This window comes from Engraulis encrasicolus, chromosome 7, assembly GCF_034702125.1.
Source record: "Engraulis encrasicolus isolate BLACKSEA-1 chromosome 7, IST_EnEncr_1.0, whole genome shotgun sequence".
Classification (NCBI taxonomy): Eukaryota; Metazoa; Chordata; class Actinopteri; order Clupeiformes; family Engraulidae; genus Engraulis; species Engraulis encrasicolus.
Genome location: NC_085863.1, coordinates 29,398,920 through 29,426,050, shown reverse-complemented (window position 1 = coordinate 29,426,050; position 27,131 = coordinate 29,398,920). Strand labels below are relative to the sequence as shown.

The 27,131-nt window shown below is 43.5% G+C and overlaps 1 protein-coding gene across 2 annotated transcripts in view; it reads left to right on the top strand.

The window, feature by feature from the left end:
- stk26 (serine/threonine protein kinase 26) overlaps nucleotides 1–27,131 on the top strand; it is a 28,049-nt gene extending 918 nt beyond the window's left edge. The window contains exons 2-11 of one of the 2 annotated variants that reach the window (XM_063203209.1): nucleotides 5,449–5,679; nucleotides 9,779–9,835; nucleotides 11,836–11,944; nucleotides 16,418–16,575; nucleotides 17,325–17,510; nucleotides 18,253–18,398; nucleotides 19,835–19,928; nucleotides 20,378–20,434; nucleotides 22,774–22,895; nucleotides 23,940–27,131. In XM_063203209.1, coding sequence (XP_063059279.1) covers nucleotides 5,449–5,679; nucleotides 9,779–9,835; nucleotides 11,836–11,944; nucleotides 16,418–16,575; nucleotides 17,325–17,510; nucleotides 18,253–18,398; nucleotides 19,835–19,928; nucleotides 20,378–20,434; nucleotides 22,774–22,895; nucleotides 23,940–23,949 — 1,170 coding nt within the window. In that variant the 3' untranslated portion in view covers nucleotides 23,950–27,131. Of the gene's footprint in view, nucleotides 1–5,448; nucleotides 5,680–5,700; nucleotides 5,865–9,778; nucleotides 9,836–11,835; nucleotides 11,945–16,417; nucleotides 16,576–17,324; nucleotides 17,511–18,252; nucleotides 18,399–19,834; nucleotides 19,929–20,377; nucleotides 20,435–22,773; nucleotides 22,896–23,939 lie in introns of those variants that run through there. The other variant, XM_063203210.1, reaches the window with a different exon arrangement.

Genomic DNA, 27,131 nt, shown 5'->3' with positions numbered 1-27,131 from the left:
CAAAATAGAAACCGAGCTATATTCGGCTTGAGTCTAATAGGCCTCCAAAGTACAGTAGCCTACCACGGATGTTTGCTTTGGAATTGCTCAAACTAAATGTGGATGAGTTGTTACTGCCTGTGGGAAATGTAATGAACTTGATATGGACGGTGTTGCGTTGTCAGTTGTGTGGTTACAGCTTGAGTAACGCCCCTGTTTTGTATCACAATGTTCAATTGGCAAACAATTTCGGCATGGGAAGTTCTGTCAGTGATCCAGTTTAACAGATCCAAACGTTTTCCTTACACCTCTGGTTCACAGGTGCTGTCAGTGTCATTGCCATGAACATTGAAAGCTATGTGCCAAACTTCAAAGAGGAAGAAATAAATGGTACAACTGGAAACTCAGGGAGCCCTGTAACATCACATCATAGTGTTGTAATTTACAGCGGTGGTTTCGCAGGGCGTGAGATGAGGAAAAAGCTAGTGACGAAAATAACCTGCTCTCGGACGTCTCGTTGCATCAGCGCTGTGCTTTGAAGTAGGGAAAGCCAAAATTAAGCCCAACTCTTTTACAATCCATTGGGCAGCAACAGAATGGCAAACTGTTGCCAACAGATTTATTTTTGTTTGTTTTCTTTTCCTTTTTTGTCCATAATAATGTTCCTAGGCCCCCCATCAGCAACAAGGCACACCAGCTTTGTTTGGTTACTAAATAGGTTGTCTGTGAATGTAGGCTAATGTTTAGCTTGCTCCCCATTATTCGGTCCAAAGTCTGAGTTTAGCAGGACAAGTGCATGTCATGTTGATGACGGGTGCAAGCCAATGGCAAACTAGTGACACAGAACGACTGAAGCACAGCACAAGCATCTCTCTCTCTCTCTCTCTCTCTCTCTCTCTCTCTCTCTCTCTCTCTCTCTCTCTCTCTCTCTCTCTCTCTCTCTCTCTCTCTCTCTCTCTCTCTCTCTCTCTCTCTCTCTCTCTGGGTGTGGCCATTGAGGAAGTATTCTCTTTACGCTCACTTCCTCTGATAACTAAACACCTGAGTGAGTCCAGCTAGCTAGCCTAGCTCGCCCCTATAGTGTCAGCTGTCATGACGAAACTGGAAACCCCTTTTGACATGTCAGGAGGTGTGTGGCCGCATGTTTGATCAGCAGGCAGCCTTGTGTCAACGACGGCCACTGCACTCCAGGAGACAAGGCTGGGCAACCCATGACAGGGAGGATTGCAGCAAGAAGCTGGTTCAAAAATGATAGAAAATTAACCTTAAGATTGTGGTAATCATCTAATAGAAGACCTTTAGAGTTCTCAAAGTTCAAGGGAATCCTTGTGCACAAGCCCTCAGCAATGCAGGTGCAGGTGTGAGGCAGGCAGTTCGCTCCGAAAATTAAAGCAAGAAAAAAGAACAGTAAGCCGTGTGCGGTGTCTTTTGAATTTTGTTCATTGTTAGCCTGGAGTGCTCATTAACTTGACTGAATGACATCTGTGGGCTATCTATGAGCAGGTTTGCCACTTCCTGTTGGTTAACTTTGCCACGTTTATCACTTAAACCAGTGGTTCCCAACCTATGGGTCGCGACCCCCCTTATGGGTCGCTAAAGATCCACAGGGGGTCGCGGAGCCCTCTTGATTTTAAGGGGTTTCGTTTTAAACATATATAGCCCATGTTGAATAAAAGACAAAGCATTTAACTAATAAATGCATAGACGCAGCAAATTGGAAGTGGTACATTAAACATTTATTCTATATTTGACCAAAGACGAATTGAGGAATAAAATAACTAAAATAAGTTTTCGCAGGAACGGAGGGCATCTTGTGACTCAGTCTCGTGCGGGCGATCGCGTGGTTGGGTCACCAAAGCTTACAATAGTAAAAACATGGGTCCCTTAAGAAAAAGGTTGGGAACCACTGACTTAAACCATGCTCTTGGAATGCCCCCGTTATGACTGTTGTTGTGATATCCTCCTGTAAGAAAAGTCAGCAGGCCTGCACTGTACTGCACTGCACTGCACTGCAGAAGAGGCTCCAGTCCTTTCCATTGAAATTAGACTTGTTGCGTCACGTCACACTCATCAAAAGACTCGCAGATTGACTGGCCGGCAAGACAAATTTACAAGCGGGACTCACCACATGCACGCACGCACACTATCAGAAGGAACAAGCATGTGCTTGATCAGCGAAGCAGGATGCAGCTTGTCATTGCTGTAGATACACACACACACACACACACACACACACACACACATATTCAACCCCCCTTGTCAGACTTTAGAGGAACTTCTAACCGCTGTGAGCTGGCTGCCTGCTGCCACAGCCTGCGTACTTACCACCGACCGACCGTCCTCCTTGGCACTGGCCAACCATCTCATCTCACCACAACATCTGTACGTGTACGCAAAACCCTCCACATCATGCATCCGCACCCACTGCCAGTGCCAGCCCTAGAAGAAACAGAGCCCTAAACTAGAGCAGCAAGTGCCAGCAGCCCATTAAAGCGCCTTTCATATCAGAGTGACTGACACCACAGTGTCACTACATTCTACAGCCAGGGTGATCGCCTTGATCAGAGGACAGTGTAATTATTTGTGTGGTCAGCGCTGCTGGTCCAGATGGGAGATGAGAGAGGAGGAGGAAGGACACACGGCTCTGATCCCAGATCTGTTGTTAGTAGCCTGGCTGGCTGGTTGTCTCTGATCCCAGGTCTGTTGTATGGTATGGTAGTGGCCTGGTGGTGGTGGGTGCATGGGAGTGGGTTACCGTAGCAGCTGGGAGCAGGAGCAGAAGGAGGAGGTGTGGCGGCCCTCCCTCCCTGCCGCCGGCCGGCCGTTGAGCCGGTTTCCTTGTTGTTGTGGAGATAGAAGGGCACCAGGTGGCTGCCACGGCAACAGCAGGTCCATTGGGGAGAGGGGTGGTTGCCAGGTGTTGGAATGGGGAAGAGTGTATAGCGGTGGGTGGTGGGGGTGAGTGAATGGGGTTTGAGATCACTAGGCGAAGTTCATGGAGGGCTGGAGTCCTTGGCAGGGATGAAATGTTGAATACATGTTTGTTTTTTTCTTCTAAATAGTTTTAAACATCCGACACTGCAGTCCAAACGCTAATCTGAAGCCAGATTGTCTGCCTGGTTGTCTGTGTTTTGTTTGCTTAGATGTGAAGGAACAATTACGGACGTTTCAGGGCACACCTTACAAGAGGCAGTGTTATTAGTAGACTAGCCTAGACTACATCTCGCCACAGAGACTCCTTTGTGGACGAAAAGTCAACAATACACAGAGTGTTTATCAAAACCTCAACACTGCTCAGTTGCTCTGGCCCTGGTATATGTCCTTCACACCTGCCCTCTTAACTACTTGTCAAGCGATAAGCTTTGACCATACAATACACACACACACACACACACACACACACACACACACACACACACACACACACATCTCTTCTCTGCACTATGCACACAATAGTAGTAATGTCCTCATGCCCACCACATTTTTATCTGGCATGCATTTCTAAAGCTGTGAAGTCTCAGGCACAGAGTCCCAAATAAGTAATATTGTCACGTAGACCATATTAGTATTATGGGATTTATAGTTACTTATTGGATTATGAAGTGATTTTGCCAATCACACTTGATCTGGAATGTATCAGGCGTTTCACAGTGGGTTACAGACAGTCAACATTTGCTCGTCGATATTTCAAACAACTTTGAAACATTTTGACACCGTTTCAGCATTATAATCCCAGGCTTGTCTGTCTGTCTTTGAGCACAAGCAGATCACCTTGACAAGGAAAAAATATTCAACACAACACAGTTCCTGTCAATCTGTCTGGTGTGTAGGGTTATATTGTTTTTTCCTGTGCACTGACAATCTCTGACTCTGCTTGGTTTCTCAGCTGGGTTGCTACTTGGACTTTTCCGAATTGAATTATCAGGGTCAGATAGTACTCACAAGTCACAACACCATGCTTGGAAAGCCACTAGTGGTACAGAAGCCAGGCCTTAGATATTCCTGCCAGTTGCACTTTGGGTTGTTGTTGTTGTTGTTTTTGTTTTTTTCATTTTGTGGCCTTTATTTTAATCCAAAATTGTTTGGGCTGGGCTGTCTTTGAACAAGTGGATCACCAAAAGCTTGTCAAAGAAAAACATTTGACTGAACCTCTCAACTCTTAACACAGGTTCACGATGTTAGAGTCTTCTAGTAGGAGGTTTGCCACTTGGACTGCTGTCAGTTTAAAACTAATCAGGGTCAGATAGTACTCATAACACATTACTTGGAAAACCAATAGAGGAAGAATCAAGGCCTCAGAGAGTCCTGTCAGTTGCACTTATTATAAGCAACTTTGGGTTGTTTTCTGCGATTGTTTTTGGGGGCACTTTTGTTCTTGAGCGTTTTTTACGTTAACCCCAGGATTGTTTTTGACCAACCCCGGGACTGTCTTTGAGCAAGTGGATCACATTACCCAAAGTTTATCAAAGAAAAACCCTTAGCAGCATCTCTTAACTCTGCACGCGGGTTGTGTTGGTTCTTGGTACACCCCAATCTGAGAGTCCTCCAGTAGGACAGGACAGTTGCCACTTGGACCGCTCCGACCTGCTTATCAGGGTTACGGTACCAGTAACACCTTACTTGGAAAACCACCAGCCCAGACCATAGAGAGTCCTGCCAGTTGCTCTTATTATAAGGGGCTTTGAGTTGTTTTTTATGAAGTTACTTTTTGTAATTTTTTTGATAATTTTTCTTTGGAGATCAGTCTTTGACTTGGGCAGAGGCTGTTTTTGAACACCACAATCTGACCTCCCAAAGTTTGAAAAGTAGGGAAATAAAACATTTTAGGTCGTCTTTCTTATTTCTTCCGTGATATAATAATAATAATAATAATTGTATTTGTATAGCACTGTGTCATACAAGGCATGTAACTCAAAGTGCTTAACAAATGGAAAAAAAAACATTTTAGAGATAGATTTAAAAGGAGAGGTATAGAGGAGAGGCAGAAAAAGCAGGAAGGCATCTGTCAGATATGTGTATCTGTTCTGTTCTGTTCTATGTATTTTAAGTTAGTATGTTCTACTTTTTACAAATGAGTGAGATGGGTGTGTCACTGTATGTGATGCAGTGTGTATGAGTGATGTGGGTGCTACTGTCTGATTCAGTGAGTGAAGCCCAAGACAGGTTTCCCCCCGGGGACTAATAAGTAAAAACTACTCAACTCTACTTTACTCTACTCCAAATACCTCAGCTGATTATCATAACCACTTGAGAGACAACACCTGAGCAGCACAGATGTAATTCTTTTAAGCTTAGTTTTTTACATGTGCACAACATGACTAACGTTTCTATGATCAGACCATCTTCATCAGAGTCCACTGAAGATTTCCTGCCCCTCTCCCGTCGATGCACCAGATGATAGAATAGAAGCGCGAGGAATTACTCTTTGGATTATAATAACCCTCCACCCTCTTCCATCTGGTTTCCCAGAATTCCCGGGCGGACCCCGAGGAGCTGTTCACCAAGCTGGAGCGCATCGGCAAGGGCTCGTTTGGCGAGGTGTTCAAGGGCATCGACCACCGCACCCAGAACGTGGTGGCCATCAAGACCATCGACCTGGAGGAGGCAGAGGACGAGATCGAGGACATCCAGCAGGAGATCACCGTCCTCAGCCAGTGTGACAGCCCCCACGTCACCAAGTACTATGGCTCATATCTCAAGGTACAGCACAATTATAGTACATTGCAATGTTACCAAAACACTATTGCTCATATCTCAAGGCACAGCACAATTATAGTACATTACAATGTCACCAAGTACTATGGCTCATATCTCAAGGTGTGTCACCAAGTACTATGGCTCATATCTTAAGGTATGTCACCAAGTACTATGGCTCATATCTCAAGGCGTGTCACCAAGTACTATGGCTCATATCTTAAGGTATGTCACCAAGTACTATGGCTCATATCTTAAGGTACAGCACAATTATAGTGCATTACAATGTTACCAAGACACTATGGCTCATATCTTAAGGTATGTCACCAAGTACTATGGCTCATATCTCTGTGCCTCTGTGCCATGTAACCTGTTAAATACATAGTAAACTAGCTTATAGCTATGACAGCACCCATGTTACCAAGTACTACGGCTCATATCTCAAGGTACAGTACATTACAATGTTACAAAGTATTATGACTGATATCTCAAGGTAGGTCACCAAGTACTCCGGTTGTGGCTGTGCTCAGTTAGTTGTTGAGAGTTCTGGACAAATTTTTGCAGTTGTATTGCTCACGCTACACTTGACATGTCAGTATCGTACAACGCGACAAAGTTATGCAACAGCAGCAGACACCTTACGACACTGAAGTAACTTTTTGGATGAGATTATGTTGAGACTTTGTTTTTTAATGTTAACAACCATGCACCCATTGGCCAGAATCTCAGAAAGGGATGAATAAAGACTCAAGTCTTTGAACTTGAATCGTTGCCATATATTGACGGCATCTATCTGAAGGTACTGTACATGAGCGTGGGGGTTGTGGTCGAGTGCTGAGGCCCTGCGCATACAGTAGCCTAGTCATGGTTCCACAGAAAAGTACGAAGCGTGGTTCCTCCCTACTTCTTGTACAAACTTGAGACATTACCAAGTCGAAGGGTTAGGGGAAGAAGACGAGAACAATGTGAAGTGTGAACCATTGTAAATAAGCACTGATGCGGGATGTGTGTCATTCTTGGTTGCCTAGGCTAGCTCCTCTTTTTTTCTGTTATTCCATTTATTTTTCATGTCCGTTCTTGCTGTTATTGGACAGGGCAGTTTGAGAGGACACAGCAAACCCGGTTCTCCGGGTCTCTCTCAGTCTCCTGACCATTTGCCCCACGTTCAGGCCGTCTAAGTCCTCTTGAGCCCAATACCTGACTTGTTTTGTTTTGTGTTCATAGTGCGGCCCTCGGAGGACTTATAAGGCCCTCGGATGAATTTGAAGTGACCCTTTGAATGAGAGGTTCCCCACCCCTGTGCTACGTGCACGGCATGCCTCCAGGTTACTCAGGGGCTGAGGAAAAGGAACCCTTTGAACTGTAATGGTAGCCAGGGCCCCGTAATTCCCGTAATCCCACTGTCTCGCCTGCAGAATTAGCATTACTCGTATTTCCTTCATGGTTGGTGTGTTGTGATGACTATGTCTGCACTTAAGAATCAGCGGTATTTCCTTCAGGACAGTTGGGGACACAAAGCTGACCATACTGAGTGGACTGGCTTGGACAAAGAAGACACCTAGGCTAGGCTAATGAATAAGTAACTTATGTGACCTGTAAGATTGTGAAGTTAAAAGGAAGGACCACTTAGGCTAGAGTGAAATTATCTGCTGATAGTTCTGTGCATGCTGTTAGGGGTCTAACATAGCGTTGTTCATGCATGGGTTAACATGGATAATTGGTAAAGTGCAGGGTAGCCTGAAGTTAATTCTTGGGACTATAACCTAGATTAGAAGTGGCACTGTGCCACAAAGATTGTGAAACCCCTTTTCCTTAAAATATCCCAGTCAATGAAACGGTATTCAGCCAAGTTCATTTTCAAGTAGTCTTAAGCTTATAGAGTTGCTTGTGCCACACACTTTCCTATACAGGGGTGAGTTTCTCAAAAGGGAAGTTGTTAGCCTGTTAGCAACTTCGGTAGTTGCCAATGGGAAAATGCATTGAAAACAGTAAAGTAGCTAATGTAGTTAGCAACTTTGGTTTTGAGAAATTCACCCTAGGTATGCATATATCAGCAAAGCTATGTGGAACTTCATGGGCTCTAAAAGAGAGCCAAAGGGGAAATACACAAGGCAGAGAGGCATAAACTTCCAGGCCAAAGAGAAGAACCTGTCACGGATGCACTAAATAAAAATAATGTTATAAAGTAATGAGAAATGTAAAAGGCGTACTGTTCTACCCCAAGTTATCACATTGTTGTGGGAAAAATGCCTAGAATTGATTTGTTGGGTGGGTAGGATCAGAGCCACCAACCTCTACTAACTGCCATTGATTTACTGGTCTGGGGCCTCATGTTCAAAGGTTGATTACACACAAACAAAAGCTATGGACATAACTTTTCACTCGAATATCTAGATGCACTTAGAGTTAGACTGACCCGACTATGAAAAGTGCATGTGCACAGAAGTTCATGGTGAATGTACCAGACCATGTGTGTGGAAACATGTTAATTCACTGATTGCGTCTGAATTTTTGAGTGCATATTTATCTTTGCACGTGTATGCACATCTTAGTACATGACTCCTAGTCAAACACTGAATGAGGTGAGTAGCGTAATTTGTGGGTCGATGACGTTTTCATACCACCTTGTCAGGGTGGTGCAACCACAGCTAATGCCACTATTGGATGGATTCATTTTTTTGTGGATTATCTGAGAAGCATGTCCATTGCAGTGCATTAATTAATAATTACGGCAATTCATGGGCACAGCTGTGGTTGTACCACCTGACGTCTCAGCCACACAAAAAAACGCCATTGACCGTTGTGTGTGTAGTGTAGTGATTGCGCACACATAGCTGGATGTAGCTCTCTCCTTTAGCTATGTCCCTGCCCTGGGCTATGTTGCACTACCAGTATTTCCTGCGGGGCACAGCCATGTGAGCAATGCTGTAGGCTGAATACTAGACTCTAAACGCCAGGCCCACTACCAGAGTAATGCTGCTGCTGCTGCTGCTGCTGCTGCTGCTGCTGCTGCTGCTGCTCTGATGTAGGACAGGCAGGTTCTGCCACTTCTGTCCTCTGCCCTTTCGCTTTTGCTCTCTCTCTCTCTCTCTCTCTCTCTCTCTCTCTCTCTCTCTCTCTCTCTCTCTCTCTCTCTCTCTCTCTCTCTCTCTCTCTCTCTCGCCTTTTGGGAGCCACACAACAAACACTTGCACAGATCATTACAACAGTACAAAAACTAAACTAGACTAAAAAAAACTCTCACTCCCTCTTTGTGTGTCAGTAGTGTCAAACAGTCAAGATCCCTACAGCCATGACAAAATGTAAAAAAGCCTAAATAAAGTCACCTTGTTAACATGATGACATGCCATTTGTTTTACTGTCTGAAACACTTGTAGAAGTAATAACGAGAGTGTGGTGAGATATATATACACACAGTTTGTGTATGTGTAGTATGTGTGCAATGTACTGTACTAACCCTCTCCCTCTCCTTACCTCACTCTCTATTTAGGCCACACCCCAAACCCACCCACATTGCAAACACAAATACACACACCTCGTTTCACCTGCTGTTATTGTCCCACATAAGGATGCTGAGTTCAAGGAGGGTTGCATGCATGTCAATCCCACACTGCTCCCTACACTACAAGCATGTGGCTTTCTAATATCCACATGTCCTTGCCCACCTGTGTTGTGGTGCATGTTGTTTACTAGGTAAACACGTTGTTTACTTGTGTATATCGTGTTTACATGACAGAACGGAATATGACTTGTTTATGGGCCTGTCAATGGAACAGTGGCGAGGTCACCAGGGGGAATATGGCCGCGCATGCAAATGACCAGGACAGGGGCACTTTGGCATAATGTGCTCTGCAGCACCATTCTCACCACCACACAACGCCAATGCCTACTGTCTGGCTAACCCCCTTCTCCCTCTCTTTCTCCCTCTCTTTCTCTCTTTTCTTTCTTTCTCTTTGTCTCTCTCTGTCTGTGTGTGTCTCTCTCTCTCTGTCTCTCTCTGTCTCTCTCTGTCTCTCTCTGTCTCTCTCTCTCTCTCTCTCTCTCTGTCTCTCTCTGTCTCTCTCTCTCTCTCTCTCCCCCTCCATCTCTCCATATTCCAATACAGGGGAGCAAGCTGTGGATTATTATGGAGTACCTGGGTGGTGGATCCGCACTAGACCTGGTAAGAGTTGCTGTCAAGTTTTTCCTTCTCATTCTCTCTCTCACAGACACACACACACACACACAGGCACTCACACACAGACACAGACACAGACACAAAGTGCATGAGGGAGTGTGAGTGTTGCCATTCACTTTTAATTTGTGGCAGCCATGGTACACCAGAAACGACCAAAGCTACCGATTAGCTGAGGTCGTTGAAGTTTTGCTATGAATTTGCTGTATTCGCTCTGGGCGCGACAGTGACATGTTTGATTTAACTGATCACATAACAGCTTTGTCTTGTCAGCCTGGGACATTCGAAGATATGAACATTCCAATTGGTTCTCTCCAAACTGCTTAATAGCTAATAATATTGCCTGACTTTTAATCGATGAAATTCGCTCTGATTGCCTTGGTCACCTAGCTCCTGGCGAATTCTCTTTGGTTGCTCAAATCACCAACCCTTCATAGATAAATACGATGACTTGCGTTGCATTAGTCGCTTTTGGTGTACACGTACCGTAAGAGTCCTGCTTAGGTCTCAGTCTTCACACCCCGAAACACTTGACCAAAATCCTGTGTTGTTCAAAGTGTGTAACTTTTCCTGCGTGTTCATTTTTAAATGCAATTAAAATTGATAATTGTCATTTATATTGCCATAACTGGATGCATTGTAAAACCATGTGACTTTGATGTCCTAGACCAGAGTAAAGCGTTACCACTTCTTTAAAGATATTTTGCTGCACATTCTGTTATTAAGCACTAAGCAGTGTTGTTCTGACAAACAGAGGTACACGGGTACATAATCTAATATGCACATAAAACATTACTGTCCTTGGCTCGTCACTGAGAGTCATTGCTAGACAATCATTGATTTTTTTCCCCAGTTGACTCTTGACAGGTGTCATTACCCTGTGATGCAGTGCAGGTGAATTAGCCTCATGTTATCAAAGTGTACATGGACGAAGAGTCATCTGCTGAATCTCAAATGGTGCACTTGTACACTTCAGTGTTCATGTTTTAGTGTGTATGGTGTATTAATGACGTACTAACACAGAGTGCTGAAGTACACAAGTACTCCATCTGAGACACAGCAATTGTGTGGTGCAATTGTTTACATGGGTAGGGGTGTTAATCACAGCCTCCATGACGATATGATTCAATATCGATATCTTATTATTCAATGCGATATGATTCGATTATTTTCGATACTTAAGAATGCCCCACGATACGATTCGATTCGATTTTTTGCCCAATTACTTTACTACATAAAGTTTACTACATAAAGCTATTGGGCAGGGGCCAGCGATTCGGTTATTTTCGATACTTAAGAATGCCCCACGATACGATGCGATTCGATTCAATCATCATAATATATTGCGATATATTGATACATTTCGATATTATTTACACCCCTATCCGTGGGTGTCAGAAAACACCTCCTGAAGAGAATGAAAGTATTGCAAACAGTTTATGAAAGACTCATTTTGTTATGACTGTTTGCCATTGCACAACATTATCCACTGAAATCACTTTAAGTGTCTACCCAACACTTGAACAGCTTGTGAAGCCCTTTATTGTCACTTGAGTAGGGGAGCAACATGGAGTGATATTGTAGCGTGCCATGATTTCTCACACACAATGAAAAGTATATTTACCAACAGCATGACTGAAAAGAAAGTAAAACCGCTAGCAATTTAGCCAGCGCTAAATCCAAAGGTCATAAGGAAGGCATGAAGATCATGCATCTTAGCCACAACCAACCACATGCACACGCATACACATGCTGCTCCCACATCTGTGTATGTGTTTTGGAGGCTGTGCACACATGGATAAAACCAGTTTCCTGTTCACTGAGCCTTCCTCCTCGTCTCATGCTGAAGTGTGTGTGTGTGTGTGTGTGTGTGTGTGTGTGTGTGTGTGTGTGTGTGTGTGTGTGTGTGTGTGTGTGTGTGTGTGTGTGTGTGTGTGTGTCTGTGTCTGTCTGTGTCTGTGTGTGTCTGTGTCTGTGTGTGTTTGCAGCTGCGAGCAGGTCCCTTTGATGAGTCCCAAATAGCAACCATGTTGAAGGAGGTGCTTAAAGGCCTGGATTACCTCCACTCAGAGAAGAAGATCCACAGAGACATCAAAGGTGTGTGTGTGTGCGAGGATGTGTCTGTGTGTGTGTGCGTGCATGTTTGTGTGCGACCATCTGTGTGTGTGCGAGCGTCTGTGTGTGCACGCAAGCATCTGTGTATGTATGTGTGTGTGCTTGTGCGAACATTCATGAGTGACATTCTTATGTGTATATAATGTGATTATGTCATACCGGTACGTATGTCTTAGCTGTGTATTTGAAAGTCTTGGTTTGAATGTCTATCAGCAGTGTGTGTGGTAGACATGTGCACAAAGACGTCACTTGGTTACAGTGGTGGTTGTTGCGGTTTGTTTGTTTCATTTGATGTACAGACACACACGCACACAGACATGCACCACATCCAGCCCCACCTTACCCCCGACACAATGCCTAAAGCCCTATTCCGACGGGACTAGTTTAATGTGGGGACCTGGGGTAAAGTAATAATGACCGGGATATTTAGTCCCGTCCGAACGCGCCATGTCATGTAAAAATAGCTGAGTATGACGGTAAACTTAACCGCGAGTTTTACCTACTGTGAAACCGTCCGGGGACATTACCCTCGGTAATACTAATCCCGTCCGAATGTGACCCCATGTAAAGATGTCTGGTTAAGTGCACGAAACGCACATTATATCCAATCTCTCCGGGCTTACAAACATTACAGCCTTGCCGTAAACCGTTATTTTAGGGAGTTGTTCCAAGCTGTGTTCGCTGTCAAAATCAGACAGCATGGTCAAACGCTCTCTCCAAATGAAAGGACACGCATGCAGACGCATTAGAATGGATTTTGATGGGTTAGTAAACCAGCAGGCAATTATTAAAATTGTTCCACGGGACCAAAAGCCTCCATGGATGCGCAATAATGTGCTCAAAAATCAATAATAGATTGTGGAGTTGGCACGTGCGTGACGACAAGGGCAGTCACAGGTGTGTGATGAGTAACCCCTCCTACTTTCTGTTCATTTACTGAGATATTTCAATCCAGTCTGAATCGGCCTTTTCTTTTACCGACGTCCTGATATAAAAATCACATTACCCCATGTCCATACATAAAACTAGTCCCGTCGGAATAGTGCTTAATAAAGTGTTTCAAACAGATCAGTGGTTCTCAAACTTTTTTGAAGAAACGCCCCCATGACCTCCTCATAAACCTCCTAAAGCCCTCTTGACTAATGCCCCCCCCAATGGTAACTAAGCCTCGCTCCCACTAAGTTGTATCCTTCTCAACGCCCCCCTAGGGCTCCCCAACGCCCCCGCTGGGAAACGAGTAGTATTTTTGGTGGTGCTACTTGGGGGGGACATTGGGCCAGTGCAAGTGTTTACATGAACCCCAGTTAACATGTACAGTATGTGGATGTTGGTACATTTGTGCGGCTCTGCCTTTTTTCTGTGGTGCTGCCCCAGAAGCAGAAGCACTGTAATGTGCTCATCCTCTGTGGGGCCAGACAAACTTGACTCCATGTGTTAATGGTGCTAGAGTGTAGCCGGGGAAATCCCCTGCTGCCCTGCACAATCGTTCTGATCTACGAGACTAATCTCATTTTTGATTAGGTCTGGTGGTAACAAGGCAAGCTAGAGTGTGGTATTTGAAGTAGAATAGAGTAGAGTTACTCTATTGATCCCCAGGACGAAATCAAGGTATTAAGTAGCTTACACGTAACACACATAATAACCATTACAAGACACGCATGCACACAACAGACATGAAGACAGGTCAAAGAAACAAAAAAATATTGTGCAAACATATTCTAGGAATTGAGGTAGACAAAACGATTAAAGTGACGGAGTGCTACTGCTACAGCCACTCTGCCACTGTAAATAAACCAGTCGGTGTTGGGACAGACTAGAAGGCACTTGTGCAGCATGTCATCACAGCAGTTTAATGTTGTAATTGTCCACGCCCTTGACACCTCCCTAGTGCATGTAGATAGACGCACAATAGAGCTCTGGGTGACTCACATATGATACAGGTCAGGACAAAAGGGAGTCGTGAGGGAGGTGCAGTCCTGGCTCTACCTGTTCAAACACATCAGTATGCAGTAGGTGGACTCTGAAGAGGGCACACTGTGTCAAAACGTTAGTCACTATATTTTTTAATAGCACCGCAATTAAAGGTCAGAGTAGGTATTGCAAATAAGCTGTTCATTCAAACTGTGCTGTCTACTGCCAAATTTGGTCATAATATTGAGAATTTTCATGGGGGTAGTAAGTATTTATGAAAAATGCAACATTTGTGAATGGGCGGCATGAATTCTGGAAATAAACTACTAAAAAGTTTACACAGTGCACCTTTTTAAGAAACAAAATCAAGTATTTGAGCGCTCCAGTCATATCTGGCCTAGTCTTCTTGAAATGGGTCAGCCTGATTGTATTAGTCCACTGTCCTTGTTTGTCGCAATCCCACAGTCCAGTGAGACCACCAGAAAGCCTTTGAGTGCAAGTGACGTACGTCCCTTTCACATCAATGTAATAGGTGTTGCATGGAGCTGTTGCATTGAGTGCAATTTAGTTCATTTGTGGTATTTATAGAGTTTTAGTGTGGTGGTTGGTGCACAGTTAAATGGGTTTAGACTGCACTCACAACTAAAAATGCCTGACAGTCCAAAAAAAAAAGTTGAAGCAAAAATGTCTGCACACTTAAATGCCTTTTGGTCTTTTAATTGTCAAGCTTGCGAAGGGAAAGGATTTATATATATTAAGTGTGCAGACTTTTTAGCCCAATTTTCACAGTTCATGCACAGTTACCATCCTTGTTTCAAAGGTTGCTCAAATATGAAGGCTATGACATACTGTATCTGGTTATTAATGACACCAACTCTCCTAGGGCCAAACCTGTCCTGTTTCCGTTCATTAAAAACTCCTGAATATCAGCTTAGTTGATGAATGTAGGCTACAGCACTTTTTTTGGTAGTCTGTAAATATTTCATTATCCAAGACTTCAACAATCTAAAGGCGTCCCAGTGCACATAGTTTTGTCCTATATCACACCACGTTTGCTAGTGTGGCCATGTATGGACTTAGTGGCTTTGTGCCTGGTTAAGCAAACCAAACAGGCATGGATGCAATACGCTTTGAAAACTATTAGTGCTTTGCGTCGCGGCTCATTTCCTGTGCAGTATGTAAGTTTAAGGAATCTATGTATGTGGAGTATTCAGGACCGTATGCTGTAAATAAGTAATTCTGAGCCGTCTAATAGCATGCCTTTTCATTCTTTGTCTGTGACGAGTGCAATATCACCTTGATGGATTGTAGAGTTATAGAAGGCTATAGTGCTTTGCGCTTGAATTAACATTCCACACACAGTGTTAATATGGTTTGATATTTGGAAAAGGGGTACACACATGGTAATCCATGGTTTATAAATTTGGAGCCATAGTTTAATCCTCAAAAATGTATAACTGAGAAATTGAACCTTGTGCATTAAAGCTAGAATAAAAGCGTTTTAGTTGTAATCCACTTACTAAGTGGACTTTGGCTGACTGAGCCTGACTGTTGCTTCTGTGGTTGTAAGCAGTGTGAAACGTGATCATGATGGCATTTGAATTACTTGTGCAGTTGAAGCTCATAATCTCATGTTGTGCCTAGCACGGTTGTTAGTATGGCTATTAGAAGGCTACCTTCTTTTAATCGTGGCGAACGTTTGTTACAACTGTATCGTGAATGAAGACACGTGTTTGTGCATTCATATCTGCGTCGGTTTGGAGGATCGAATCCCCGCGTCCATGGCCTTGAGCTAGTCACAGAAACTCATATCTCCAGGGACTGCAAAATCAATCCCTAGGAACCTAAATAACTGTCAATCACTTTGGATAAAAGTGTCCACCAAATGTCATGTAGTAATGTAATGTCAGTTCCACCGCTAATCATTTTCAAAGCGTATTGCATTCATGCTTGTTGAGTAGGGCACCAAAATTGCATTGCTCCAGGGGCTGTAACCAATACCCTGTACCTAAGTAACTTAACAAGTGTAAGTGCAGAGGTGTCAATCCCGGTGTTCAGAAAGTAAAAGCCCTGCCACAAACTCGACCCAACCAGCTTCTGAATCAGCTGGACGTTATCAGTACTCAAGACGGGTAGATAGGTTCGGTTTAGATAGATAGGTTTCCCCTTTGCAAACATGATTCGGGATGTGAGGAGGGGCAAAGATGCTAAGCAGCCAACCATGTGTGAGCACGTTGAGTGAAAGCAGTTTCCAATGATCAGAGTTTGAGGAGAGACCCCTGGCTGCGCAAACAGACAGGGATTGTTTACAAACAGGGAAACCCATGTGTAGCTTACTTAGTGAAGTCACCTGTGTTGGCAGGACATTGTGGCAGGGTTTTTACTTTTGAAACTTCAGGGTCTTAAACTCATCTGTGTAATTGTAACGTAATGTTTTTTGGGATGATTATTATGTTTTTTGTTTTTGCTTTTTTACTGTTATTTGTATTTTTGTTTTTGTGTGTGCCTTGGTACACTTGGTAACGTAATGTGTGTTCCTTCCAGCGGCCAACGTCCTGCTGTCTGAGTCTGGCGAGGTGAAGCTGGCGGATTTCGGGGTGGCGGGCCAGCTGACGGACACCCAGATCAAGAGGGAGACGTTCGTGGGCACGCCCTTCTGGATGGCACCAGAGGTCATCCAGCAGTCGGCCTATGACTCAAAGGTAGGAAGGACTGGAGGACCCAGGTTCGAATCCGGCCTGGGACAGCTCTCTCTCTCCCTCACAACTTTCCTGTCACATCTTCACAATCCCGTCATAATTAAGGCGCAAAACCCCCCTCAAAAAATATATATTTTTAAAAATCCATGATGTTGACAGGTGCTGCGTTTGTGATTGCACAGAAACAATCAAAACCCAGTCACTGAAAGTGCATTTCAGGTGTGTGGTTGTGTGTGGCTGTGTGTGGTTGAAAGCGTGCACTATACAGGAAGTGATACACAAACACATTTCCTCTTGACATTGTTTGTTTACACTAACTGGTTTACATTTTTGGTTTAGTTGTTAGGGGTTATGCCCTGATGAAAAGTGCAAGTGTCGTTGCTATATTTTCTTTCTTAATACTTTCTGAAAAAGGCCCACATTGTACTCTCAGATGCTTTTACTCTATAAGAATAACTAAAATTGGAAAGCAGCCTCAATGTAGTTTGTCAATGAGATGGAGCTATTGTGTTAACCCGTGTGGGTTGTATGTAATGTACGTATGTACTGTATGCATGCTTGTCTGTATATAGGCCTGTGTCCTCTGTTTTTTGTCAGTTGTGCAATAGTCTTGTTATGTTATGTGTATGTCCTGTCTTAAATGAGTGTTGCTCAGGGACGCAAAATTAATTTCAGTGTAAATTGACAATAAAATATAATGGTATCGTGACCAGTGCTCTCCTCGTCTTTCCCCTGTGTGGTGTGGTGTGCAGGCTGACATTTGGTCGTTGGGCATCACGGCCATAGAGCTGGCTAAAGGGGAGCCGCCCAACTCGGAGATGCACCCCATGCGCGTCCTCTTCCACATCCCCAAAAACACGCCGCCCACCCTCAACGGAGACTTCTCCAAGACCTTCAAGGAGTTTGTGGACTTGTGCCTGAACAAAGACCCTACCTTTGTAAGCGTACTTTAAATGGGCTCTTGTGTAACTTGCCATTTTTGTCTGTAGTTTGGCATGGTTGTCTGCGGCAGTATTTTTGCAGGACCAGTCAACCAACAGATGTGGTGTTATGTGAGCTGTGATTTTGACTATGCACGTACCTTACAGGGGTTGGACAAAGTAATGGAAACTACTGTCATTTTGCATCTGTCATTTTGCATCCCCAGTTAATCCCGTTGGATGTGGTTCATCCTTGGTGGTATGCACACATTACCTCGGATACCGTAGCTGTTGATGCTTGTTGTCTGGGTCAAAGATGCAACAGTTACACGTGTACCAACAATTTCTCCTTTTTGAACTCTGATATGTCACCCATAATGTTGTGTACATTGCAAGATTTTGAGCAAAACTGTGCTCCCACCCTGCTAATTGAATCTTCACACTTCACCTTATTGGTGCAATGTGCAATTCATGAAGATTGACTAAGAGTCTGGTCCACTTGAGCCATGAAACATCATACTCTAAAATAACAAGTGTTTCCATTATTTTTTCCAACCCCTGTACATGTAGAATTGTGGCCAAAACGCTAATCCTGCTCAGTTATTGTTCTGTATATTTCCTCTGCACTTTGTATCTGCTAGTTGGCTATGATTATGTCCTCGATTGTAAGTCATTTTGGTTGAAAAGCGTCTGCCAAATGCAGTGTAATATAATGTAATGATGTAATGCTGACGACTCTGCTGTCTGCTGTCCTGTGCAGAGACCAACTGCTAAGGAGCTGCTGAAGCACAAGTTCGTCCTGAAGCACGCCAAGAAGACCTCCTACCTCACCGAGCTCATCGACCGCCTCAAGCGCTGGAAGATGGAGGGACACAGCGACGGAGACTCAGACTCAGACTCAGAATCGTGAGTGAATGAAAAACGACTCACAGACCGAATACCATTTCTAATTTCTACCCCTTGCCCCTTAAATGGAACAATAAGGGGTAGGGCGTGAAGGGGTAGGGCGCAAACCCTACGAATTGGAACACCCCTTCACTGACTACAGAATGACACTCATGGCATTCAAAAGCACCCTCTTTATGGTTTAACTGTATTGCTTGTAATTACCTAGGTTGCAATTCTAGAAATGACAACGGTGTTGACACGTGCTTTGTATTGCTCTTGAATTGCAATTCTTAAAAAGAGGTGTTGCTAATCCTGTTTTTAGAAAGTAAAAAACAAGTTTAGGCAAAGGACGCGCTCAACTTCTTGGAAAAACGAAAGTCTTTGGGTGCGCGATAAAGTAGATCAACTTGAGGAAGAAAAATCTGCACTCACAAACTGCGTCTACCACGCACTGATGAAGGCTTGGTAGCCGAAAGGCGTTTGCTTTTTGGACATGGTGGTAATATAAATAAGTAATGAGACGCAGTTTGTGAGTGCAGATTTTTCTTCCTTTTAGAAAGTAAAAAGCCAGCCCTCTCTATCCCGCCGTCCTTCCTCTGCGGTGCTTTTCCAGGTGACTTTGCCAAGTAGCTGATCTGTCTGGCTTGAGTTACCGCATAATCAGCTGATTCAGTGCTGCGTGGATCAAGTTTGGGTTGCAGGGTTTTTACTTTCTGAACCCCGGATCGACACCTTCAGTACCTACAAGGGATTTTACCGGGGCCGGTTGCCAACTCCTCTTTCCAGTAATGCCTTTGGAGAACAACAAAAAAGCGCCAACCTACTTATCTTAAGTCTGATTGCTACTAGACCACGTAGAAAGGCCTATTCAGTGCGTACTCCGAAAATTCTGGCCTGTTTAGTGGAATTCTACAACAAAATCCCAGTTCAGAAGTGAAAAACCCTGCCACGATTTACACGCAGGTGACTTCACCGAGTAGCTTACTTACCGAGTCTTACCTGCCTTGAGAACTCATTACGATCAGCTGATTCAAAGCTGGTTAAATCACATTCGTGGCAAGGTTTCTACCTCCTTAACCCAGGATGGGCACTTCTGCGCACAACACCAATACAGTAATATGCTACCAGCAATGCCAGAGACATCACTGGTGTTCCAGTACAGTATCAAGTCTCCATTGTAGTAGGATCCCAAATAAAGCAAATAAAACCAAATAATCCATTTTAGCTAAAACATTCTATGGAATTTCATTTCATCCCAAACTATTACTGTAACAAAGCGACTGTGTGTCAGACCCAACCCTTGATGACTAATGACACGCACACAGTAACACACGCACACGCACACACACGTACGTCATGGGTCACAGGTACTGTATCTTTTTACAGCCAAGCAAGGTATCGTGCAGAGCCACACTACACGGCACACTCACTGTAACCTCTTCTCCCTTTACCAGAGAGTCCAGCAACAAGGAGAACGACAACTCCCAACCCGAGTGGTCATTCACCACCGTGCGCAAGAAGAAACCTCAAGACAAGCTCAACGGCACAGTGAGTTGAATCATTGTGTGATAATAGGCAAAGTCAGAGGTTGCATTATCCACATATTTTTAGTCGTTGATGGATGTTTTTGTTTAACGGTGACTGGAAAGTCTTTAGGCCGGCCCTGCCATGGCCTACCGGTAGGGCACTCTGCTGCCATGCGGCTGACCCGGGTTCGATTCCCGGCCCGGGTCCTTTGCCGACCCCTCCCCATCTCTCTCCCAATTCGCTTCCTGTCCACCTCTCACGTTGTCCTGTCAAATGAAGTCGAAAAAAGACCTTCTTTTAGTCTTTAGGCCCTCCATCATTCTGACGGAATTGGGGGAATTGTTACACCCCTGTCTGTCAAAATGATGGACAATGACTGCTTAAAGCAACCTCTGCTTCAGGCAATGCCTGAAAACAACTTCTGTTTGTTTTGATGTCTGTAAATCATTTGTGTGAACCCTGTGTTGTAGGATGATCTTCAGAAGAGAGCAGCAGTGTCTGCGGTGATGGCCCCTGTTATAGCAGAGGTAAGTTGGAGAGACCAGAGCACCCCATCCCACCTACTCTGCACTCCGCCTGTATACGTGTGGGTGTAAGTCACTAAGCCAGTCATAGCAATGAATCTGCTATGTGAACCTGTGTTAGCTAGGCCCTGCTGTGGCCAAATGATACGGCACTCGTCGGTTCGATTCCCGGCCCGGGTCATTTGCAAAGCCCTCCCTGTCTCTCCCCATTCGCTTCCTGTCCACATCTCGTACTCTCCTGTCATCAATAAAGTTGAAAAAGACCAAAAAATATATTTCTTAAAAACCTGTGTTAGCTAAAAAAAAATCCCCTGTGTTGGCTAAAAAAAATCCCCTGTGTTAAAATGGCGGTGCTCGTGGCTGCGCAATGTCGCATGAAAAGTGTAAATAAAGTAACAATAATGCCATAACATTGGAGTTTAAGAACACTTCACCACACCGCTACATTCTGCAGCAAGAATGTTATAAGTATGTATCCAATTTTGTATCTTCTCAACGGCACCTCCTCCACCTTTTCCCCCACGTCAACATGGTGGAATGTTGACATTCACACGACATGGTGAATGCGTGTGCGCACTCATACCTGTAGTTAGTACATGTGCACTCAAGCATACATTTACAGTCCCAGGAAAAAGTTTGTACACCCTTTGAAATTTCTTACATTTCAGTCAAAATTTATCATAAAACATGGTCTGATCTTCCCGGAAATCTCAAGAAGGAACAATCAGAGTCTGCTTTAACTAATTCCACACAAACATTTACATGTTATCATATTTTTATTGGCCATAAGGCTATAACATTCACAGGACAGCAAGGCATAAGTAAGTACACCCTTGCATTAAATAGGTTTTAACCCTCAGTTAGTTGCAATATCCTCAACCAGACTTGTCCTGTAGTTGCAGATCAGATTAACAAAACAATCTGAATGTATCTTCTCTCCCTCTTCTTTGGAAAACTGCCTCTCGTCAGCAAGGTTTCTGGGATGTCTGGAGTGCATTGCTTTATTGACTTCATGCCATATAATCTCAATTGTTTTTAGTCAGGGCTTTGACTGGGCTATTCCAGAATGTGTATTTCATTGTTATGAAGCCATTCTAATGTCTTTTTACTTCTAGAGTATGGGTTATTGTCACATTTCAGCACCCATCCTCTTGTGTGGTTCAACTGTGTGACAGACTTCCTCACGTTTTTTTCTGTAAAATATCACAATAAACTTGAGTTCATTGCTCCACTGATAATAGCAAACTTTCAAAGGCCTGAGGCAGCAAGGTAGCCGCATATAATGATGCTCATGCCACCATACTCAGAAGTGGAGATGTAACCAAGAATAACTAAAAATGGGCTTCATTCTGCCAATCTAAAAATAATGGGGTTTCTGTCCCAAAAAATATTGCTGCACCTTTGGGGTTTGTGAAAAAGTATTTATATGCTTCATAAAATTACTGCTAAATATTCTGTAGACCAACGTTGAAACCAAAGTTGAATTTTTCAGGGGAACGCACAGTATCATGTTTGGAGGAGAACTGGAGAACCACACCTTCACCAAAACATCATCTCCACTTTTGAGTATGGTGGCGGGAGCATCATTATATGCGGCTACCTTGGTGCCTCAGGCCCTTGTCAGTTTGCTATTATCAGTGGAACAATGAACTCAGAAGTTTATTGAGATATTTTACAGAAACAACGTGAGGTAGTCTGTCACACAGTTGAGGCACACAAGAGGATGGGTGCTGAAATGGGACAACAACCCATATTTTAGAGGCAATTGACTTTTGAATTGCTTCATAACAATGAAATACACATTCTGGAATAGCCCAGTCAAAGCTCTGACAAAAAACATTTGAGATGATATGGCATGAAGTCAAGAAAGCTATTCACTCCAGATATCCCAGAAACCTTGCTGACGAGAGGCAGTTTTCTAAAGAAGAGGGAGTCAAGATACATCCAGATTGTTTTGTTAATCTGATCTGCAACTACAGGAAACATCTGGTTGAGGTTATTGCGACAAACTTAGGGTTAAAACCTATTGAATGCAAGGGTGTACTTACTTATGCCTTGCTGTCCTGTGAATGTTTACATCTTATGGCCAATGAAAATATGTAAACTTGTAAATGTTTGGGTTGAATTAGTTAAAGCAGACTCTGGTTGTTCCTTCTTGTGATTTCCGGGAAGATCAGACCATGCTTTATGACCAATTTTGACAGAAATGTAAGAAATTTCAAAGGGTGTACAAACTTTTCCATGGGACTGTATGTGGACTCGGTCTTGTGTATGTGCGTTGTACATTCATATTTTGTGTGCGTGTGTGTCTTTGTCTGTGTCTGTCCTTGTGTCCACATCAGCTGAAGCTGCAGCACAGGCCTGGTGTGCTGGAGGAGCTGGAGAGGAGTCTTCAGGCAGCTGAAGAGCAGTGTCCCGGCCTCACCGACAAGATGGTCAACCTCATACTGCACAGGGTCAAGAGGTAACACTATCCCTCACACACTATTACTGTAATGTGCCATTACTATCAGGGTTCTAAATTAACGTTTTTCATCACCAGCCAAAGTGGCTAGTATACTGATCTTGCTAGCCAAACACTCACTAATGGGTCAAAGTGGCTAGTATACTGATCTTACTAGCCAAACACTCACTAATGGGTCAAAATGGCTAGTAGATACTGATTTTACTAGCCAAAAACTCACGAATAGGTCAGAGTGGCTAATAAGTTGGCCTTTTCCACCAGCCGGTTGGCAGGTGACCGGTTGGCAGGTGTTAATTTCGGACCCTGATTACTATACTGTAGTAGAGAGGTACGTTAGTGCATTAGTATTGGCAGGCCGAGAGCAGTGTCCCGGCCTCACTGACAAAGATGCTCAAGAGGTAGTACTTATACTATACTATACTGCCGTGCAATACAAGAACGCAGTAACTCAAAATGGTCGATTTTTTTTTTATATCGGAAATGGGTTCTAAACTACCTCATTTGTCTTGTGTCCAAAAATGGTGGTCCAACACCGTCCCGTTTTGGAGAAAACTAATTTTGAAAGTGCAAAAATGACCCAAAAAAAGTTAAACAAAAACGCAGTAAGTCGGCGAGTTACTGCTGCACGTTCCAATGGGACTGGTTTGGGAGTAGACAGTAATACAAGCTAAGAACGCAGTAACTCCTGCAGTAACTCCATTTTGTGGCAGTAATACCAGCCAAGAACGCAGTAACTCTGTTTTTTGTGGCAAAAAGACACATAAATGTTGTTTTTTGTTGTTTTTTTTGTGTGCATTAAATTTCTATCCTAAACAAGCATTACCAGGAAGTGTCACCACCAATTTACCGGCAACACAGTTGTCGCGCCATATGGAAAACTTTGAAGCCTTTTTTCTCAGTTTGCCGTTTTCAGAGTTACTGCGTTCTAAGATTGTAGGGCAGTATACTATACTATACTATACTATACTATACTATACTATACTATTACTGTAGACAATTGGCAGCATCTCTGATTGCGTATTTTCTTCCTTTTCTCTTTTTTAGGTTCTCCTAGTCCCTCTGCAGTTTTGTGCCGGTGGTTTCCTCACACCACCAATGCACTGAGATTCACACACACACACACACACACACACACACACACACACACACACACACACACACACACACACACACACACACACACACACACACACACACACACACACAAACACACAGAGTTGGATCTCAAACACTCACTTACACATGCACACACTCACGCGTGGAACCCAAGTCTCCCCTCCTAACCCCCTGTCCTGACGAGGTCCACACATGGGCACGTGTACACGTGGGCAGGAGGAGGAGAAGAGGATGCTGCCCGGCTCGCTTTTCCACAGTCCTCTACCGCACAGCACTGCATCAGAACCTAACCCCTCCCAGGAGCCTTCCGCACCACACTAGACCCACACACACGAACACTGATACAAACACCAGACCCATACACATCATACACCACACAGCACAGCATCAGAACCCCACCTCCCACCCCCACCCTTTCCACCGAGGCTTCCGCACCGCCTCAGACCCACACACACCTACGCCCATACCAGCCCACCTCTCAGAGGCTCCTCTGGACATCAGAAGCTTCTCCCCTTCCCTCAAAGCTTACCGCACTGCATCACAATCCCCTCCCCCACCCCCTCTGAGCCTTTTTGCAGGATGTGACACGTCTACACAGGAACTACCAAAAGGAATTCCTCTTTCCCAAAGATCTGCATTTTTGGACATTGTATTTATGGATGTTTGTTTTTAACTTTTTTTTTCCTTTTCTTTTCTATTCTTTTTTTTTTCCTCTGTGTATCACTTGTTGCCCGAGGTTTCTGTGTGTGGTATCTGAGCTGTTTGTGATACGCATATGGAAAATGTAGTGTGTCATAACAGTAGCATACATTTTCTGAGATGTCAACATGTATAATGCACTCACAATTATATTTTTCCTCTTCTCTTTTTTATTGTAGGGTTACAATAACAAACTTTGTTCTTTCTGTATATCATATGACAGGCATATCCTGTGTAGTACTTCAAGTGAAATCATAGGATCCCCTGCCTGTCTGGCGCTTTACCAGGGAAGGGATTGCATAGAATAAGGAACATAGCTAGCGATTCTTCCTGGTCTTAATATATATGTGTGAGTTTTTTTAGGGCCATAAACGTGTATTTAATTCTGGAGAGACATTTGTCATTGTCTGTTTGACAATGGTACACACAGAGGCCGACACACACACACACACCTTTTGACACACTGTTAATTGTAGCATTATACATAACTGCTGTATGGGAGACATGTCATCGTGTCACATATTATGGACTATGTACCTCTCTATCTACACACACACACACACACACACACACACACACACACACACACAAACTTACCCAATCATAGGCAAGCAATCAAATACTGAGAGGGGGCAACATAATCAAGGATTTCTCATCAGATGTATGTGTTTATTTGTTTTTCATTCATACTAATTATGGGACTGAGTCTGCCATTTGTAGTCGATGTGTCTTATTCAGTAGAAAAAAAGGGTGAAATTTTGCTGTGCAAAAGGTGTTTAGGTTAATTCATGTTGGAATAGAAAATTAGAGACGTTTGGTTTTAGCTGTCATTCACAGGCATCGACGCCTGGAGCGATCATGTTGCAGGAGAACATGCCTGTCATTGGACACTGAGCAATAAGGAAGTAACAAAATGGAAAAAACACAATGGGTACATCCCATTATCCTAACTCTCGTCCTCCACCCACAACAACTTTTGGGGGACTTTTCCCCCATTCACCATCTCGATTGCAAATGAGAACGGGACCTTTGAATTGCGCTTTTGCGTCTTGCGATGTCATCACAAGACCACAAGCACAGGTGAGGGTGGGAGTTAAGATAATGGAACGAATCCAACACGGAGAGCATCACTGGTTTGGTTACTGGTCAACCCCAAAAGCTAACTGCAGTCCGTCAAGAGTAGAGAAGTCGCAGGTGTCGACTTTGAATATTTATGTTTAGTATTTAATAGTTGCAGGATAGTTAGCACCGCCCTACATACATTTACAGTCAACTTATCAAAACAGGCCTCGGTAGACTGAAACACAGAATTTGATTACGGGCAGTGGGAGACTTCTACAATTTGTTTATGTTCGTGATGTTTTTGTCCTCGTTTAGGAATGCATCGAACTCTGAGACTTATCTTGCCTCCTCCTCCTCCTCCTTTTCTGTTCATGTTGATCTGTTCATCCTCCCTCGTCTCCTTCACTTTTTCTTTCTCTTCTCTTTGTGGGAGACATACTGTATACTTCTGAAGGAAAATATGCACTGCATACACTTTTTTTTCGCGGGGTTGGGTTTATTTTATATACTTTTTAAGAAGACAAAAAAAGTCCAATTCCAGACATTCCCCTGCTCTCCGAGTGGATCTCGGAGGGGAGTGTCCTTAGTCTGGACAGTTGTACGTGACACTGCAGTAAAACAAAGGAACCAAAAGGAGACGGGATACGCTGAAATCAGAAGTGCATATTCTATATCTAGCTCTAGTTTGGGATGCATAGCGAGTTTGGTACACAGGTTGTAGTTGCATAGTTTATACTAGTGTGGATGCTTTTTTTTTTTTTGTTCGGGGCAGGTGTATTGTTTGATCTTCTTGATTTTTTTTTGGGATTTTTTTTATAAATATATGTTAGAATCACTTTTTGAGGTCTTTTGAGAAGGGACTGTTTTCGCCAAGCTCCAAAACTATCAGGTGCCATCTGTGGATCGGTGGTGATGGTGATGAGAACCCAAGTTGGCAAAGAGAAAATATATATAAAATATATTTAAATGCCAATTTTTCAACTCCCCATTGTGCCTAAATATTTATCGTTCTACTCAATATATTTGTACTGGTCATTCTATCTTCAAAAATAAAAAAATATATATGCTTTAACAGGCATCCGAAACATTGCCAGATGGGCTGGAGATTTTTGAGCAACCCAATGTTTGGTATAATATTTTTATATTTCTTAAGTACAACTCATTGATGCTGAAGTTTTGTACATTTTCTTTATCAGAGCTTTTATATAGTAAAATATGAAATGAAATTGCTGCACAAGAATCTGGCAAAGCTGTATCGATAGGCTTTTTTGTTCATTTGTTTTGTTTTGTTGTTTTGTTTTGCTTCAACTGTTACAAAGAGCTTTTTAGTTTGGTTTGAGAATAAAGTTGTAAATTATG